At 47.4% G+C, this 18513-nt stretch overlaps 1 protein-coding gene across 2 annotated transcripts in view; it reads right to left on the reverse strand.

Annotated features, from left to right (window-relative positions):
* Positions 1-18513, reverse strand: part of TRHDE (thyrotropin releasing hormone degrading enzyme) — a 384180-nt gene that overhangs the window by 52697 nt on the left and 312970 nt on the right. For both annotated transcript variants that reach the window (XM_075012759.1, XM_075012751.1), the window contains one exon: positions 855-1002. In XM_075012759.1, coding sequence (XP_074868860.1) covers positions 855-1002 — 148 coding nt within the window. The remainder of the gene's footprint in view (positions 1-854; positions 1003-18513) is intronic.

Here is an 18513-nt window from a genome sequence, read left to right on the forward strand (position 1 = left end):
AGTCTGGAGCTAGACCTAGGTCCTAGGTTCGTGGCGAAACATTTCTAGTATTTCTTTGTTAATCTGGAATGTATTCCTTATGTAAGTTCTCCAGGCCAGCATGTATCTGGGTGTATTTTAAAAATCTCTTCTTAAATATACCAAACTTCATGTTGTTTCTTCATTTCAACTGTATCACACAATTATGCATGTGTGGTTGTCCATTCAAGCATAAACCAGGATATAATTATTAATGAACACTCTACTATTAATGCCCATGTCATAAACACTGTTCCTCTTAACAAATATGCTTCAAGATTAAGCAATATTTTTCAGGTCATATGTTATGTTTGCCATGTCCATTTGGATTATCTATTGTCTTCTGCTACTGCTGTTCATCCAGTTCCAATTATGAATGTGTTCTTGACTCAATTGTGATCTAGTCCTTGTTAATTAAGGAAAATGGACAGAATTCACTATGCCTTTTAGAAAGAAAATAATGACTAATAATAAAGACTTCAGTTGCATGCATCCTGCTACATTCTGCATATTTTTTATCTATGGTTATCTCCAATGACAATGTAGTCCAATGGCTTCACTGAACTACAGAGTTTGGGGTACACGTTTTTAAGAATCAAACAAAGTATTTGTTGTAATATGTTATAGGAAGAAAAGTTGAGTTTGCTTCTACTCATTAAATATGCCTCAAAGACCAGTTATCACTGTTCAAATGCAAATGAGCCTAAGTCTGACAATTGCTATATTTAAATACAAAATAATTAGAAAGAAAGGTAATATCCCTAGATCAGTTACCATAACTGATTGGGGACTAGTTCATCTCAGGACAATAGAAAGGAAGAGAATATATCTTTTACATTGAAAATGTTGTAGTTTTCAGTTCGGTCCAGCAATTTATCTAGAGGATAAAGAGCTCGGCTGGCAGCATGCCAAGGCAGAAAATCCTTCTCCTCGGAAAGGTATCTGATAATCTCCAGAGGAATATTCTGAGGCAAATAGCCAGCTCTGCACAGTTAAAGAAGTTCATGTTAATTATTATTTTCAGAGAATGTACATGATGATGCAAAAATGAGGGTTTTTCATATGCAAATGAAAGGCAGAAAAGCATGATAAATACATCATATTATAATGAAATAAAAGTCATTGTTATTTAAAAAAACCCAACTCTTATGTACCAAGTGCCTTTTTACAGGATAGCAATATCCCTTCTTTAAATAGAACTCAGGGGCTATTAAAACATGCAAATAGTAAATTAGCAAAAGAAAGAAAGAAAGAAAGAAAGAAAAACAACTTATGCTGCATTGTAGACAGAATGAAGTCTGAACAAAATCAACATCAGGCATTTTGCTTCTCAGAAAATTGTTACAGGTTATGGGCAGCTGGGTTGAACTGATTGGGAAGAGACATTCTTTAGTTTCAGAATTCCTCCCCAAACTTCAAAAGCAGCTTTGTGGGACATCTAAAGTGAACGATTTTGGAACATTTTTTATTTTAAAAATTCTATACTGGAAACTTCAAGCTTTAGGATTTTTGCTCACATTACTTCTTTGAACTGCTTGCTTTTTAGTAATCCAAAATGCAATCACAAAATTCAAATCTGTGAAGAAAACTTTCTAGCAACACAGTCCTGTTCTTTTCTTACTTCATATTTAACTCCCACAGTTCTGTATTTGCAACAAGAAGAAACAGTAATCCTGTTTTCATTAAACTTTCGAGACTGGACTGGTTCAATATACGGAAGAGTTTGAAATACCTCCATAATCCTTTTTTCCCTTTATAGGAGGAAAATGTTCCCTCATTGTCTAAAGAGAGACATACATAAAGAGCAAACAAAGATTAAGTACTGTGTCAGGGACCATGGATACCAGCTTATGCAAAGACCTGGGGCTAGAATCTGATCTCAGTTATACTAGTTTAAATCAAGAGTAACATCACTGAAATCTTTGTGCTATGGTCGTGGTTTTTGGCACAACCCTAAAGGAGGAGTATTTGCAAGCTACACCACCACATTCATAACCCAGGATGAACTGAGCCTCACAATGCACTTCTTGACACAACTTCATCCCTGTTCCTCTTCTGGTCTGGGGAAGGAAGGAAGGAAGTTACTGCCACTCTGAAAGGATTCATCCTATATACCCACTAGAACTAGTCAACCACTCGCAATCCTGTTCTGTCCCATCTCTGCCCACTTGGTGGTTGTAGGACGTATGCAGAGAGCTGAGGTCACATCTAAACAACAAATTTTGGTCAATGCAAGTTACGTTGCCATGAAGCTGCTGCAGTTAGGATATCGCTTGTGCACTTGGCTCCTTAAAGTTGGTGTTGTGCATAGTCACCAGGAATGCTTGTGTAGATGCACAGAGCGATGTTCCATGGGTATACATCCCAGCATGCAACTTGCTGTCAGATAGCACATTGCCTTCTTGGAATTTTTAGCAATATGTATGTCAGATTATGGGTTGCAACCCAGATCAGTCAATGCTTTGCTACTGTAGCTCCCAACCAGAGCTGCTTACAAAGAGATTACCAACATGCTGGTCAGATCCCCACTGTCTGTGCATGGCTGCAGGTTTGGTCCAGAAGCTCTGATACCAGGTGCCTGCCAGAAACAAAACAGCTGCTCTAGCTTCCACCAGCCTTGGTTACTACTTTCAGGATGAACCCAACAGACTCTCAGTCCTGAATTTTCCCCCAAAACTTGTGTTCTGCACAGTCCAGCCATCTCTGGGACAGTTCAATTATTAACATCCATTGCCACTGTCAGGAGTGAATAGCCAACAGGTTGCTGCTTTCATTGGACTTACCAAACAACTAAGTTTAAACCCAGCCCTGGTTAGTTTAAGTTAAAATATAAAACAAACAAAATATAAGAAGGATATAAAAGTGAACTCAAGTAGAAAAGATTAAGTTAGAAATGGTTACTTGTAAATAAAATGAAAATGCATCCAAAAGCCTGAACCACCCAGGAAGTTCTGATGTAAGGCTTTTGTAGTACTGAGAGGTACTGAGACCTCATCTAGAGTGAGTGAAGTCTCTTCTCTACAGCATCAGATGAGAGTCAGCTGACCTTTAGCTCATGTGGTAAAGTGCAGGGCTTTGGCCCGTATACTTGCAGATTCTATCCCTGGTGCTGGCAACCCAGGTCTGCCAGTGTTACAATTGGCGCATTGGCTGGGAAGAACTGCTGGAACGTCTCAGAAGCTTGGGATGTGCTTCCTCAGCCCTGAGAAACATATGGTACCTAGGGGTACTGAGACCTCATCTAGGGTGAATGAAGTCTCTGCTCTATAGCCTTAGTTGAGAGGTAGGTGGCCCTTAGCTCCTGTGGTAAAGTGCAAGGCTTTAGCTCCTATGCTCACAGGCTCTAACCCTGGGGCCAGAAAGCTGGGTCCGTCAGCATTACACTTGAGTCAAGATGGCCTTTCTCATCTACCACCTTCTAGTAAGATGGTGAGTGACTATCTCCTTGCATACTCTCCCTCCCACAATCCACCAGGATGGCTCTTGTCTTCTTTGGTGAACATGAGATAAGCCAGGGAATTGCTGCCCCTTTCTTTGACAGTTCCAATCACCTTTGGAGTAAATTAAGGTAAACAAACAACTTTTTTTTGGAATAGAGATGTTTTAAAAACTTTGCTTCGGCAGGGTTGTGTGGTTTTAAACATGTGCTTATCACCATATGTGGGGGGGGCAGGTTTAATAACTTTACGTATAATGTTGCTACATACATTTCACCAAAGCTGGGTCTATGTGAGCACCTTTTCAAAAGGGCAAAAATTGAAGTTCGGTGGTTGAAATAGCGGCCGTTGAAAGGGAGCACCTGATGCCATTATTGGCTCGGCATTTCGATCCACTCTTTCGAAGTGCCAACACAGTCTTTCAAAAGAGAGCGCCCACACGGCTCCAAGCCCTCTTTCGAAAGAAGAGAGGCAGGAAATGCCATGGACGGGGTCCCATGGCTTACAAACCCTTCCGGGGCTACAGCCAGCCACACCCTTTAAAAAGCCCCCTCCCTCCACCATCCACTCCACAAGAGCCGAGTGCTGCCCAGCCTTTCCCAGCCCTACAAAGCCCACCTGTGCCCACGATGGAGGCACAGCGACAGTTCCTGCAGGAGGACACCCTCATTATGGACGCCCTGCCGGCAGTGCTGTGCACCATCGCCACAGCTGCACCCGATCTCACTGGGTGGTTGAGCAGTCCCCCTGTGGCCATGCGGCTCCCTCACCCAGGGCACCGATGGGTGCCCCCCCGGGGGCCCCGATGCCTCTGGACCCACCCCAGCAGCACGACTGGTGCGAGCGCCTGGTGCTGGGGGAGTGGGGTGAGGAAAGGTGGCTGCAGAACTTCCGCATGTCGAGGCAGACCTTCAACGAGATCTGCCACTGGCTTGCCCCCGCACTCCAGCACCATGACACCTGCATGCGGCCAGCCCTCACCCCAGAGAAATGGATCGCGATCACCATCTGGAAGCTTGTCACCCCAGACTTCTACCACTCCATGAGACAACAGTTCAGGGTGGGCAAGGCCACCGTCAGGGCTGTACTTATGGAGGTAAAGTGGGGCTGGGTCATACGTCCTCCATGGATGAGGGGGGCTGGGGCGAGGAAAACCAACTGCTGCTATGGTCTGGATGGGGCAGGGTCTGGATGGGAGGGGGGCAGGGGCTGGATAGAAGCGGGGCAGAATGGGCTCAAGGCAGGGGGGAAACGGCCTCCATACCTGCACTAGAGCACATGTCCCCCTTTCTTCCCCCGCTCCCTCCTGCAGGTCGTCAGAGCCATCAACGCGATGATGCTCCATAGGGTCGTCTGCCTTGGGGATCTGGAAAACACCGTCGCCAGCTTCCAGGACCTGGGCTTTCCAAACTGCATTGGTGTTTTGCATGGCATGCACATCCTCATCCGCACCCTGCCACACAGCACCAGCCAGTACTCCAACAGGAAGGGCTACCATTTGGTGGTGCTCTAGGCCCTGGTGGATGTGAGGGGCCAGTTCACCGACACCTATGTGGGCTGGACCGGCTGCACCCACGATGCCCGGGTCTTCCAGAAATCAGGCCTCTGCCGGAGCATGGGAGCCAGCACCTTCATTCCCCAGCGGGATATCCCAGGGGTGGAGGATGTCATCATGCTGCTCTGCATGGTGGAAGATGCAGCATATCCCCTGCAGCTGTGGCTCATGAGGCCGTACACGAGAGACCTTGATCCCACCCAAGAAGCATTCAATCAGTGACTCAACCGCGCCTGCAACATTGTGGAGTGGGCCTTCAGGCTCCTAAAGGGGTGATGGAGGTGCCTCCACATGCAGATGGAGGTCGGGGCCCTCAACATTTCCCAGGTGGTTGGTGCCTGTTGAGTCCTCCACAATGTTGTGGAGGGAAAGGGGGATGACTATGTCCCCGGTGGTGCCCTCTGGCTGGCGCCGACTATGAGCAGCCGGGCACCGCCCCCATCCACCAGGCCCACCGGGACAGCCACCGCATACGGGAGGCCCTCAGGCAGGCCTTTGCCGATGACCACCTCTGACCTGCATGCACACCCGCATCCCATGCACATCTGCCACCCACTGTCCCTGCCACCCCCACCAGCACCGCACCCACACATCCACCACCCACCATCCCCCTGAGGAGCACAGCACAGAGTGATGAACATTAAAATAAACATTTATCTAGACTATTCTTGTTAACTATGTACAGGGGGTGGGAACCTAAGCTGGAGGGGGGCAGGGGGAACCTAACCTGGAGGGGGCGGGGGACTCATTCCGAGGCAGGGATGGTGGGCCATGAGCCCCATCAGCCCCTGGAGCCCCTGCCTCCCTGGGTCTGAGGTCCCTGGCAGGGAGAAGAGGGTGTGGGGAGCACCAGCAGGTAATGCCAGAGAGTGGGCCTGGTGGGGGCGGAGGGTGAGGCTCGGTGGGAGTAGAGGGTGCTGGCTCAGTGGGGATGAGGGGCAGAGGGTGCAGGATCTGTGGGGGGAGCTGCCGGGGGGGGGCAGGAGGCAGGTAATGTTGGCCGCATGGTCCCGGAGGGTGTGGCTAATGCCCTCCAAGGTGGTCAGCAGCCTCTCCCAGGCTGCCCTCCTCCACTCCATCTCGGCCTCAGTGAGATGCAGATGCTGCTCAGCCACCTTGGCCTGGCATTGGCTGGCTGGGTCCTCCTCAGGTCAGTGGGGGGCCCTCCGGCCATGGCCCCAATGATGCGCTGTGTGGGGTGGCGTCCAGGCACCTCTGAGGGCTGCGGGAGGGCTCTCAGGGCTGAGGGCTGGCGCAGGGCTCTCCCAGCCCATGGATGATGTGCCTGTATGGAGAGGGGGACAGCATGTCAGTAATGTGCCCCAGACGGAGGGGACCTGGCTGTGGCCCACCCATGGGTCCCCTGTTCCCCCCCAAGGACACTGACCCCTCAAGGGGCACCAACCCGCCCCCATGGGCTGGGCCTCCTGGCCTCGGGATGCATCCAGGTGCTCATGCAGGTGGCCTTTCCCAGCCTGCGGTGTGCAGGCCCCAGGTACTGTCCAGCACTGACCGGCTGCTGCCCCTGCGCAGCTTGCGGTGCTGTCCACTGAAGGCGGGTGCTGGGCATCGCTGGTGGGCCACTGCAGGATGCCTCGTCCCATGTGGGGGCTGGCCTGTGTGTGTCCCAGGACCACTGGTCCTGTGTGGGGCGACTAGCCATTCCATCGCCCCCACCCTGTGCAGAAGGTGTATGCCCCCCATGTACATCCCGGAGGGTCCCTCGGCAATGTCCGGGGATGTCCAGCTTCCTGTTGCCCGGCTGGAGGAGTAGGAGGGGAGGATGATGGTGAGGTCCCTCTCCTTACTCGACCACTCCATGGTCCCCTCGCCCTTCTGGGTCCCTGGTCCAGGCTGCTCCTCCTCCTCCGGCTGCAACTCCTCAGCTGAGGTGTCCAGGAATGATGGGAGTGGGGAGGTGTCCTGGGGCCCCAGGATGCCCCGGAGCAACCAGAAGAAGGGGCATGGGGCTGGAGATGCCCCAGAGTGGTCGGCTTGGTCCCTGGCCTGGGCGTAGCCCTTCCGCAGCTCCTTTACCTTGAAGTGTACCTGCTCTGCAGTATGCTCCGGGTGGCCCCTGGTCTGGAGGCCCTGAGCCATGTGGTTGAAGGCAGCGGCATTGTGCTGCTTGACCCCCTTCTCGTTCAGGACCTCCTTCTCTGACTCCTTCAACAGGCCGAGGAGGTCCTGCAGCTCCCGCTCTGTCCAGGAGGGGGCCCTGTTTTTTCCTCCCCCTGGGAGCCCTGCGGGGGCTTGGAAGGGGAGCCATGGGGCTCGCAGGGGGGCTGGCTGCTGGCCATCCAGCGGCACTGGAGCATGGGGCTGGAGCACGTGCAGAGGCTGCTCCTAGTATGCTCTCAGCTTCCTGCCATGGGTTTCCTGCGTGCGTGCAGCTTTACGGCAGCTGGGGGGATGGACCATAGAGCCCCGCGGCTGCCAGCTGAAGCATCCCCGTGCTCCAGCAGACTGGCGCCATAGGGGACCTGTATTTCGAACAAGTGGACTGTGGAGTGTCTACATGTGTACTCTTTTGATTTAGTATTTTGAAAAGGGCCTATCTTCCTGATCGGGGATCGGGATTCCCATTTTGACGTCTGCGCCCCGTTCTTTCGATTTCCTTTTAAAAGATGGCGTTACACGTGTGGACGCTCCTCCTGCTCTTTTGAAAAAGGGCCACTTATTACAGCTCAAGGTATTATTGAGATTAGTTTTCAAATAACACCAACACATATTTTCTACAAAGATTATTACAATGATGTGTGGAGTGTGCATGCAGTGATGCGTCTGGTCACAACATCATGGGCAGTTGTGCAACGGTGATTCTGAGCAAGGAGTTAAGCTCCCATCAAGCAATTGTCTTTATCCATTAATGACCTCAATATCCCATAATGTTTATACCTTAAAAAAATCCCACAAACCCATATGGCACTTCTCGGTTTCCACAATCTCTGATAGAAGCATGGAACCTGCACCACTGTCGTGACCATTTGCAAACACCGGGCATATGATCCTCCAGTATTTGCAAAGTCACAGGAAGAACTGCAGCAATGGGACTATGATGACAGATCCCCATGGAATGTGGTGAAAAACAATTTTGCCATTTTGGTAAAATTCATGAATAGTGCCGTGCTGATTACAGGCGTGAAAAGCTATCACTGACTGGGGGGATCACATCATAATACGTTTTAAGGTTGACAAGTAATGGCTGCAGAACTTTCAAGTGTGAAAGCCCATGTTCCTGAATCTGTGTGCTGTGCTCAGTGCAGTCACCCTGGGTAGGGACACTAGAATGAGAGCTGGACTGACAGCTGAGAAGTGAATGGTGATTGTTCTGTGGAAGCTTACACCACCAGATTGCTACAGATCAATGGGCAATCATTTTGGAATTGAAAAAAAAAACATTGGGAATTGTCATCATGCAAATGTGCAGTGCCATTAATCATCTCCTGCTATGCAAGACTTTGCAGGATGGATTTGCAACTATTTTAGCACCAGCCTAGCTTGCCATGGTGTACAGTAGCACATCAGAGGTACAAATGGCATAACTGTGAAATGTTTGTAACACTGAACAAAACATTATGGTTGTTCTTTCAAAAGGTTACAACTGAACATTAATACTTCCTTGAAACTTTACTGTATTGAAGAAAAATGTTGCTTTCCTTTTTCTAGCAGTCTTCATTTAGCACAGTGGTTCACTGTAATTGCATTGTTTTCCTCTGATGCTGCCTGATATTGTATTTCAAATGAGATCTGTGGTTGACTGGTCAGTTCATAACTCTGAAGTTTTGCTGTACATCAACAGAAAGGTTTAACTATCTATGGTTATAAAAGCATTGGAGGATGACTGTGAATGCATCACTAACATCAGTGTTGACTGGTCAAAGAAGGTGCAGAATGTCTTCATCTGTAAGAAGACAGGATTGTTCAGAAAGCTGAAAGCAGAGAGATTCTTTCCTGACCAGCTGAGTATCACTGGCTCTACTGAAATCCACAAAGTGATCCTACGTGAGTATGGCAGAAAGGGATCAAGGGATTATAGTGGACCAGAAGCTAAACACGAGTCAACAGTGTGATGCTGTTGCAAAAAAAGCAAATATGATTCTGGGATGCACTAACAGGTGTGTTGTAAGCAAGACACAAGAAGTCATTCTTCTGCTCTACTCTGTGCGGGGGAGGCCTCAGTAGGAGTATTGTGTCCAGTTCTGGGCACCGCATTTCAAAAAAGTTGCGGAGAAATTGGAAAGGGTCCAGAAAAGAGCAACAAGATTGATCAAAGGTCTAGAGAACATGACTTATGAAGAAAGGCTGAAAGAATTGGGCTTTTTTAGTTTGGAAAAAAGAAGATTGAAGGGAGACATGATAGCAGTTTTCGGGTATCTAGAAGGGTACATAAGGAGAAGGCAGAAAACTTGTTCTTCTTGGCCTCTGAGGATAGAACAAGAAACAATGGGCTTAAACTGCAGCAACGGAGGTTGAGGGTGGACATTAGGAAAAAGTTCCTAACTGTCAGGGTGGTCAAACAGTGGAATAAATTGCCTAGGGAGGTTGTGGAATCTCCATCTCTGGATATATTTAAGAACAGGTTAGATAAATGTCTATCAGGGATGGTCTAGACAGTACTTGGTCCTGCCATGAGGGCAGGGGGCTGGACTCGATGACCTCTCAAGGTTCCTTCCAGTCCTAGCATTCTATGATTCCATGATTGTATGACTCTGTCTACCCTTTCCCATCTGGTACATGAAGCTGTACATTAACCACCACAACAGCACCAAGCAAAGATTCCCCAATCAGCTCAGCAGGTGCAGAATGACAGTTGAATATGATTTTACTAGACTGATCACAGAATCACAGAATCCCGGGGCTGGAAGGGGCCTCAGGAGGTCATCTAGTCCAGGCCCCCGCTTCAAGCAGGATCAACTCCCACTAAGGCATCCCAGCCAGGACCTTGTCAAGCCGGGACTTAAAAACCTCAAGGGATGGAGAAACCACCACCTCTCTAGGCAACGCATTCCAATGCTTCACCACCCGCCTGGTGAAGTAGTTTTTCCTAATATCCAGGCTACACCTTTCCCTCTTCAACTTCAGACCATTACTCCTCGTTCTGCCATCTGACACCACTGAGAACAATTTCTCACCCTCCTTTTTAGAGCTCCCCTTCAGGAAGTTGAAGGCTGCTATTAAAGCACTTCTCTTCTGTAAACTAAACAAGCCCAAATCCCTCAGCCTATCCTCATAGGTCTTGTGCTCCAGCCCCTTAATCATTTTTGTTGCCCTTCACTGAACCTGCTCCAGCAAATCCACATCCTTTTTATACTGGGGGGCCCAAAACTGGACACAATATTCCGGATGTGGCCTCACCAGTGCTGAATAAAGAGGAATAACTACTTCTCTAGATCAGCTCGAAATGCTCCTCCTAACGCACCCCAGTATGTCGTTAGCTTTCTTGGCTACAAGGGCACACTGTTTAGTCATATCCAGCCTTTCATCCACCATAACCCCTAGGTCCCTTTCCATCGTACTGCTGCTGAGCCAGTTGGTCCCCAGCCTGTAACAATGCTTGGGATTCTTCCACCCCAGGTGCAGGACTCTACACTTCTCCTTATTGAACCACATCAGATTTCTTTTGGCCCAGTCCTCCAATTTATCCAGGTCCCTCTGGATTCTCTCTCTACCCTCCAACGAATCTACCTCTCCCCCTAGTTTTGTGTCATCGGCAAACTTGCTGAGGGTGCAATCCAGTCCCTCATCCAGGTCATTAATAAAGATGTTGAATAACACTGCCCCAGAACCGAGCCTTGCGGCACTCCGCTTGAAACAGACCACCATCCAGATATTGAGCCATTTCCCTGTTAAGCCAAGCTGGTTGCCTACCATGTTTGCATTTCTTACTATGCAGTGGGATTGTTTGTTCCTGTGCCTTCAGGAAGACTTCTTTAAAATACTGCCACTTCTCTTCAACTCTTTTCCCCTTCATCTTCGTTTCCCAAGGGATCCTGCTCATCTGTTCTCTCAGGCTACATCTACACGTGAAGCCTACTTCGAAGTAGCTTATTTCGATATAGTGCCATCGAAATAGGCTATTTCAATGAATAACGTCTACACGTCCTCCAGGGCTGGCAACGTCGATGTTCAACTTCGACGTTGCGCAGCACCACATCGAAATAGGCGCAGCGAGGGAACGTCTACACGCCAAAGTAGCACACATCGAAATAAGGGTGCCAGGCACAGCTGCAGACAGGGTCACAGGGCAGACTCAACAGCAAGCCGCTCCCTTAAAGGGCCCCTCCCAGACACACTTGTACTAAACAACACAAGATCCACAGAGCCGACAACTGGTTGCAGACCCTGTGCATGCAGCATGGATCCCCAGCTGCGGCAGCAGCAGCCAGAAGCCCTGGGCTAAGGACTGCTGCACACGATGACCATAGAGCCCCGCAGGGGCTGGAGAGAGGGCATCTCTCAACCCCTCAGCTGATGGCCGCCATGGCGGACCCCGCAATTTCGATGTTGCGGGACGCGCAATGACTACACGGTCCCTACTTCGACGTTGAACGTCGAAGTAGGGCGCTATTCCTATCCCCTCATGGGGTTAGCGGCTTCGACGTCTCGCCGCCTAACGTCGATGTTAACTTTGAAATAGCGCCCAACACGTGTAGCCGTGACGGGTGCTATTTCGAAGTTAGTGCCGCTACTTCGAAGTAGCGTGCACGTGTAGACACGGCTTCAGGGAGTCAAATCTGCTCTTCTGAAATCAAGGGTCTGTATGTTACTGCTCACCTTTCTTCCTTTTGTCCGGATCATGAAATCTATGATCTCATGGTCGCTGCAGCCCAGGTTCCCTCCCACTTCTATTTCTTCTACTAGTTCTTCCCTGTTTGTGAGCAGCAGGTCAAGTTGCGCATGGCCCCTGGTTGGTTCCTTCAGCACTTGTACCAAGAAGTTATCCCCAACATTCTCCAAAAACTTCCTGGATTGTCTGTGCGCTGATGTATTGGCCTCCCAACAAATGTCCGGATGATTAAAGTCTCCCATGAGAACCAGGACCTGAGATTTGGAAGCTTCACTTAGCTGCCTGAAGAAGGCCTCATCTATCTCATCTCCCTGATCTGGTGGATGATAACAGACACCAACTACAACATCACCTCTGTTACTTCCACCTCTAAGCTTAACCCAAAGACACTCAACTGGATTTTCTCCTTCCTCATACTGGAGCGCTGAGTAATCATACCGCTCCGTCACATAGAGTGCAACTCCTCCTCCTTTTATCCCCTCTCTGTCCTTCCCAAACAATTTATAACCTTCCATGACCGTGCTTCAGTTATGCGAATCGTCCCACCAAGTCTCTGTTATTCCAACCACCTCATACATGTTTGACTGTGCCAGGGCCTCTAATTCTTCCTGTTTGTTCCCTAGGCTTCTGGCATTAGTGTACAAGCATCTTAGAGAAGGGCCGATTGGCCCACTTTCTCCTCTTCACCCAGGAAACCCACTTGATTGTTCCCTCCTCCTTCCCCACTTACCTCAGGGCTTGTGTCACCTTCCCCCGACAAACCTAGTTTAAAGCCGTCCTCACTAGGTTTGCAAGCCTGCCTGCAAAGATGCTCTTTCTTCTTTTAGTGAGGTGCATCCTGTCTCTTCTCAGCAATCCCTGTTCACAAAACAGAATCCCATGGTCAAAGAAACCAAATCCTTTCCTGCTACACCACCTACGCAACCACGCATTTACCTCTGTGATTCAACGATCCCGACACGGACCCCTCCCTTCCACAGGGAGGATGGATGAGAAGACCACTTGTGCTCTGTATTCCTTGATCTTCTTTCCTAGGGTTACGTAATCTGCCGTGATCTCGTCAAAGTTGTTCTTGGCTGTGTCATTGGTTCCTACATGAGGAAGTAGGAAGGGGTAATAGTCTACAGGTTTAAGAATTTTTGGCAGTGACTCTGTAATATCCTGAATTCTAGCTCCAAGCAAGCAGCAAACTTGCCAGGATTCTAGGTCCGGTCAGCAGATGAATGACTCCGTCCCTCTTAGGAGGGAGTCCCCGACCACCACCACTCGTCTTTTTCTCTTAGGGGTGGTGGTCATAGAACTCCCATCCCTAGGACTGCGCATCCCATGCCTTCTAAACTGTGGGGACTCTTTCAGATACCCCCCAGGGATTGTATCAGCCCCAATTATCTCCGCCATATCACCCGTGGAAAGAGGCTGAAAGCAGTTACTTAACTCTACTGGAATTGGAGAGACTTGAACTGGTTTTCTCCTCCTGGAGGTAACATGCTTCCAGTTCTCCTCCTTGTTTTGGGTAGTCTGCTATTCCTGCAGTATCATCTGTTGCCTTCTACCCAGAAAGTCTTCACCCTCTCTGATGGACCTGACGGTTGATATTTGTGCCTCAAGTCCTTTAATCTTCTCTTCTAAAATGGCTACCAGCTTACACTTGGTTCACAGAAAATCCTTTCTATCATTCGGGAGGAAGACAAACATGGCACATGACATGCAGGTCACAACAACAGACCTCTCACCAGCCATACCATTCTCCATTTTTTCCCTTTACAGAGATTCCTTATTTGTTTCTAGTGCCGCCTTTAAGGGCACAAGAGAAACACCATATAAGAGAGGTAAAAACAGGTATGGGTCTCCTCCTGAAGGCGAACTCCCAGGCAAACTCCCTGTTAGCTGCTCCTGTTCGCTGTTCACAGGGTTCGCTGGGGCTGCCTTCTTATAGAGCTGCTAGCTGGTTAGGCCCAGCTCAAAGCTTTGGCCTCCAATCTACTCAGCCCTTGAAGGCCCACCTGGAAGGAAGCTCTCCCAATTCACATCTTGCGAACTTGCCAAACTGAGACAGTGGCATCGCTCATTCACAAGACTGGATCTCAGTGAGAAAAATAAATGGTATAGCTGCCTCTTGTGTCCTGCATAATACCTGTGAGACAAAGGGGGCAAGTTGCTGCTGGGAATTAAGAGAACAGAATTTAACAAGAAAAATGACCATTCCAATCCATTTCAGTTCATTTTGGTTATGCATACACCCTGGGATGTTCACTATATGTGAATCTATGTTTCACTTTACTGTTTCCCAGTGTGAAGTAGTACAGGTACGGCTCTAATCCATGATGCTGCATGGAATATGGATAGTTGTAGAGAGATGCTAAAATGGGGTTCTCCACTGGCTGCAAAGGAAGTCAGGCCCATGAGTATTGAACCTGTAAGCCAATAACAATCTGCAGCATTTGTGTTTGTGGCATTATGTCATGATGCACTTCCCTCTCTGACTCCTGAGCCTTTCTCCAGTTCACTTTACTCTTCTGATACTATTTTCAATATTCATCTTCCAGGCCCCCTGTTCACCTTCAGATGCAGCACTGGCTTGCAGGATCTCACTGAACATACTCTCCCTTTGTACTTTTCTTTCTCCTCTTTAACATAGTCAGGCATTCCACTGGGGGCCTCTCAGACTGGAAACAGCAATGACTTACTTATTTTGACTTAAACCCTTGCTCTCCAAGTGGAGAATAGGCCATCGACAAGTCTCCTCCACTTCGCTCTGTCTTGGAAAAAGACTTGTAGCTGACTGCAGGAGTACCTGAGTTGTTGTCCTTCAATCTCAGTAGATCTTCCTCACATTGTCTGAGGTCTTCCTCTTTTGCATTTTCCTTGAAGGTTCCATTTGAGAGTTTGATAGACTATGCTGGATGATGGTTTTCTGAGAGTGTTGCCTAGCCATCTTCTATTTCTTCCCTTGATTTGAACGTCAAGTGGTTCTTGTCCTGCGCAGTTCCAAAGCTCCTCATTTGTGACGAAGTCTTGCCATTTGATGCAAAGGAGGTACACCAGTCATCTGTTTATGAATGTCTGCAGCTTGTGATTTGAAGACTTTTTAGAACACCAGGTATTGCATCCATACAAGAGCACACTCTTCAAAAAAAATAAGGACATCTTCACATACATAAACAAACTGCTTGGCATCCCAGCCTAACTCTACATGGGAATGAAAAGCCAACTCTTCCTTTTGAATGGCAACCCCTTCAAACATGCTGAAATTAATGAAAAATCATAATCGGTGTCCTGCTGCACTGGGGTCAGGTGCCATCTGTTTATTTAAACATTGAATAGGACATGCATTCACACAGATTGTGCATTAGGCTTGCCTGTGCTTGACTGCTGGAAATGACTAGATGATGGTGGAATCTTAAACAGATCATGGCTTGTGACAAGTTGCCTGTCCTCCATCCTTCTTCTCTCTATTCACAATGGTTTGCGTTTCAGGCTCTACTGAGGTATCCACAGTACCTGGTAGGGTATTTGGATCTCCACCAAGCATGGTGTGATCTCTTTTGTATAAATCATCAGGTCTGTGTCATGACACCAAACTTACTGTCCACTTCCCTTCTGGTCTGTCTGCCACAGCTTCTTCACTTTCACATAGGACTGCAGCTGATCCCTGTTACATCCCTTTGCTTACATCTCCCATGCAATTCACTTGCACACGTTCACTTTGCTACAGCAGCTCTGTGGATATAGCTGCACAGCCTTTTCTCCCCACAAGCCCAAGAGAGCCAATACTGTCTTTCTACTCCAGGCACAAGCATGTCTCGGGCACACAGCAGTCATACTTGTTTGGGCAGGTGCACGCATCAAGCGGAGCTGATAGACGCGCTTTTAGGAATTATGGAAACTAACAGAACTTGAGGATCTTAAGACTGTTTCTGTTTCTACCTTCTTCATCTGTTTGCCTTGCTGAAGAAGAAAATGATCTCGTCCTCATATTTTTCATCACTATCTCTTTTTCATCCACTCATCCTCTTGGTTTCTTCCAAGCTGCCCCATTAAGCTTCCAACTTCCTCCCTTACCTAGGCTAGGACTAGGACTCAAAGACAACCATCTTTTCCTAGGTTTTTTTCAGATTGACCATTGCAGTGGCCAATGAAAATACTGTCCCTGTCCTGCAGAATAACTAGATATTATTTCCTTTGAGAAGGCATAAGGTGTGTGAATACAGCAGAACTACACTGTGGCTTCCACCGTACACCTTGTTCCAATGAACTAGACTCCAACATAAAGCAGTAGCCTGAAAACATTAGCAGGTAACTCGCTGTTGCAAAACACTTCTGCAAAAAAGCTTTGATATATGGTTTGTATTAATGAAAAAAATATTCTAACCAACCACCGCTGATTCCCAGATGGAGGCTGAACTCAAACAAGCTCAGTTTGAGTGCTTTTGGAGTGCAAGTCAATTAGTCCACAATGCTTTATCTGTGTAGCAATCTACCTCACTGTATTTGAAAGCCATGGGTACACTTCTTTTTACAAGCAGTGACATGGGAGAGTGCACTTATTTTCATCTTGTCCTACTGCTTATTTACAACTCTACATTTACAGAATTACTTAAATTTTGCAAATATAATATATTGTACATGCATCTTCACAGTGGATTGTGAAAAGTGGTGGGGTCACCAAATAACTGTTTCAATATCTACAGCAAAATGCACCCTCAGGTGGACATCTTTTTTTGGTATCACAAATTCCACTAAAAGAGCAGAACCCAAGCATGCTATTTTCAAGAGGCATAATGAAGGGGTAGTCAGGCATTTCAGTACACTTTATTACATCCATTTACTACTTTAATGAGGCACCCTACGTGCATTATTGCAAAAGCAACCATTTGACCAAAAGGATCACACTTGGCCCCTTCCATTCTTTTATCCACTTACTATATGAATGGCTTCATTTTTTTTTGAAGGAGAATCATTGTCAGCCCTACTGCAGTCACTGCTATTAGAGGAAGCCTTGGGCAAAGAGACAGATTTTTCTTTGTGTTATAGGCATGGTAAAATTTGGACTCATCCTTAAGTCTAGTGTTAGTGAGTTCTACAGCTGACGACTTGCTGGAACTAAATGGAAAACAAGTCTAGAGTGCCCATATGATGTGTTTTTGTCAGTCAGTTCTAGCTATTAGGTTAAATTGCTGCAGGTTGGATCAGTAGGACTTTCATGACCAATAAAATAATACAGTGGTCAAGACTAGTGGTAAAAAGGCATAGACGACTGGGCTAAGTCTGCATCTGTTAGGAAAGGACAGAATAAACTGACTAATTGATGATGGGGAATGATTTCTGGGAGACTTACATTAGCCCCGGATCAAAACATCAATTGGGTGCACTACTTCTGAAAGGCTGAAGGCTCAGGACATAAGAATATTTGAATATTAGCTCATGATAAAGATACTCACCTACCAACATGGGAAAAATTGTTGTGTGTGGAATTGCTAATGAAGGCAAGTGGTGAGAAATAAGAAAAGAATAGTAGAACTATAATTACATATCTTTCACAAAGAATTCCGACTGGAATCCAATGCACCACAAAACAAATCTTTAAATTACTGAACATGGACCCTTTAAATTGCATGAGCTTTTGCTGAGTCAGATAAAGAAACCAGATCTAGATTCCGCTGCAATGTCTGACTGTGTTAATCAGAACAAAAAGCAGTCAAGTAGCACTTTAAAGACTAGCAAAATAGTTTATTAGGTGAGCTTTCGTGGGACAGACCCACTTCTTCAGACCATAGCCAGACCAGAACAGACTCAATATTTAAGACACAGAGAACCAAAAACAGTAAGCAAGGAGGACAAATCCGAAAAACACAATCAAGGTGAGCAAATCAGAGAGTGGTGGGGTGGGGGGGAAGATCAAGAATTAGACTGAGTCAAGTATGCAGACGAGCCCCTATAGTGACTCAGAAAGTTTCCATCACAATTTAAACCATGTGTTAATGTTCCGAATTTGAATAGGGCATCTGGGCATTGTTGGCACATGATGGCATATATGATGTTAGTAGAGGAGCATGAGAAAGTGCCCGTGATTCTGTGAGTAACCTGGTTAGGTCCAGTGATGGTATTTCCAGAGAAGATATGTGGACAAAGCTGGCAGCGGGCTTTGTTGCAGGGAAGGGTTCCAGGACTGGTGTTCCTGGGGTATAGACTGTGGCTGTTAGTAAGGATCCTCATGAGGCTGGGAGGTTGTCTGTAGGAGAGAACAGGCATGTCACCCAGGGCCTTCTGGAGTGTAGCATCCTGATGAAGAATAGGTTGTAGGTCTTTAATAATTCGTTGCAGTGGTCTGAGTTGGGGGCTGTAGGTGATGACCAGTGGTGTTCTGTTCTTGGCTTTTTTGGGCTGATCTTGGAGTAGCTGGTTTCTGGGTATGCGTCTGGCCCTGTCCACATATCTTCTCTGGAAATACCATCACTGGACCTAACCAGGTTACTCACAGAATCATGGGCACTTTCTCATGCTCCTCTACTAACATCATATATGCCATCATGTGCCAACAATGCCCAGATGCTTTGTATATTGGACAGACTTCTAACTCCCTTAGACAAAGGGTCAACGGGCACAAGACAGACATCAAAACACTCCAGATCCACAAACCAGTTAGTCAACATTTTAATGGAATGGGGCATTCTGTCAATGACCTCAAGGTATGTGTGTTAATGAAGAGACAT

Source organism: Carettochelys insculpta, chromosome 1, assembly GCF_033958435.1.
Source record: "Carettochelys insculpta isolate YL-2023 chromosome 1, ASM3395843v1, whole genome shotgun sequence".
Taxonomy (NCBI): Eukaryota; Metazoa; Chordata; order Testudines; family Carettochelyidae; genus Carettochelys; species Carettochelys insculpta.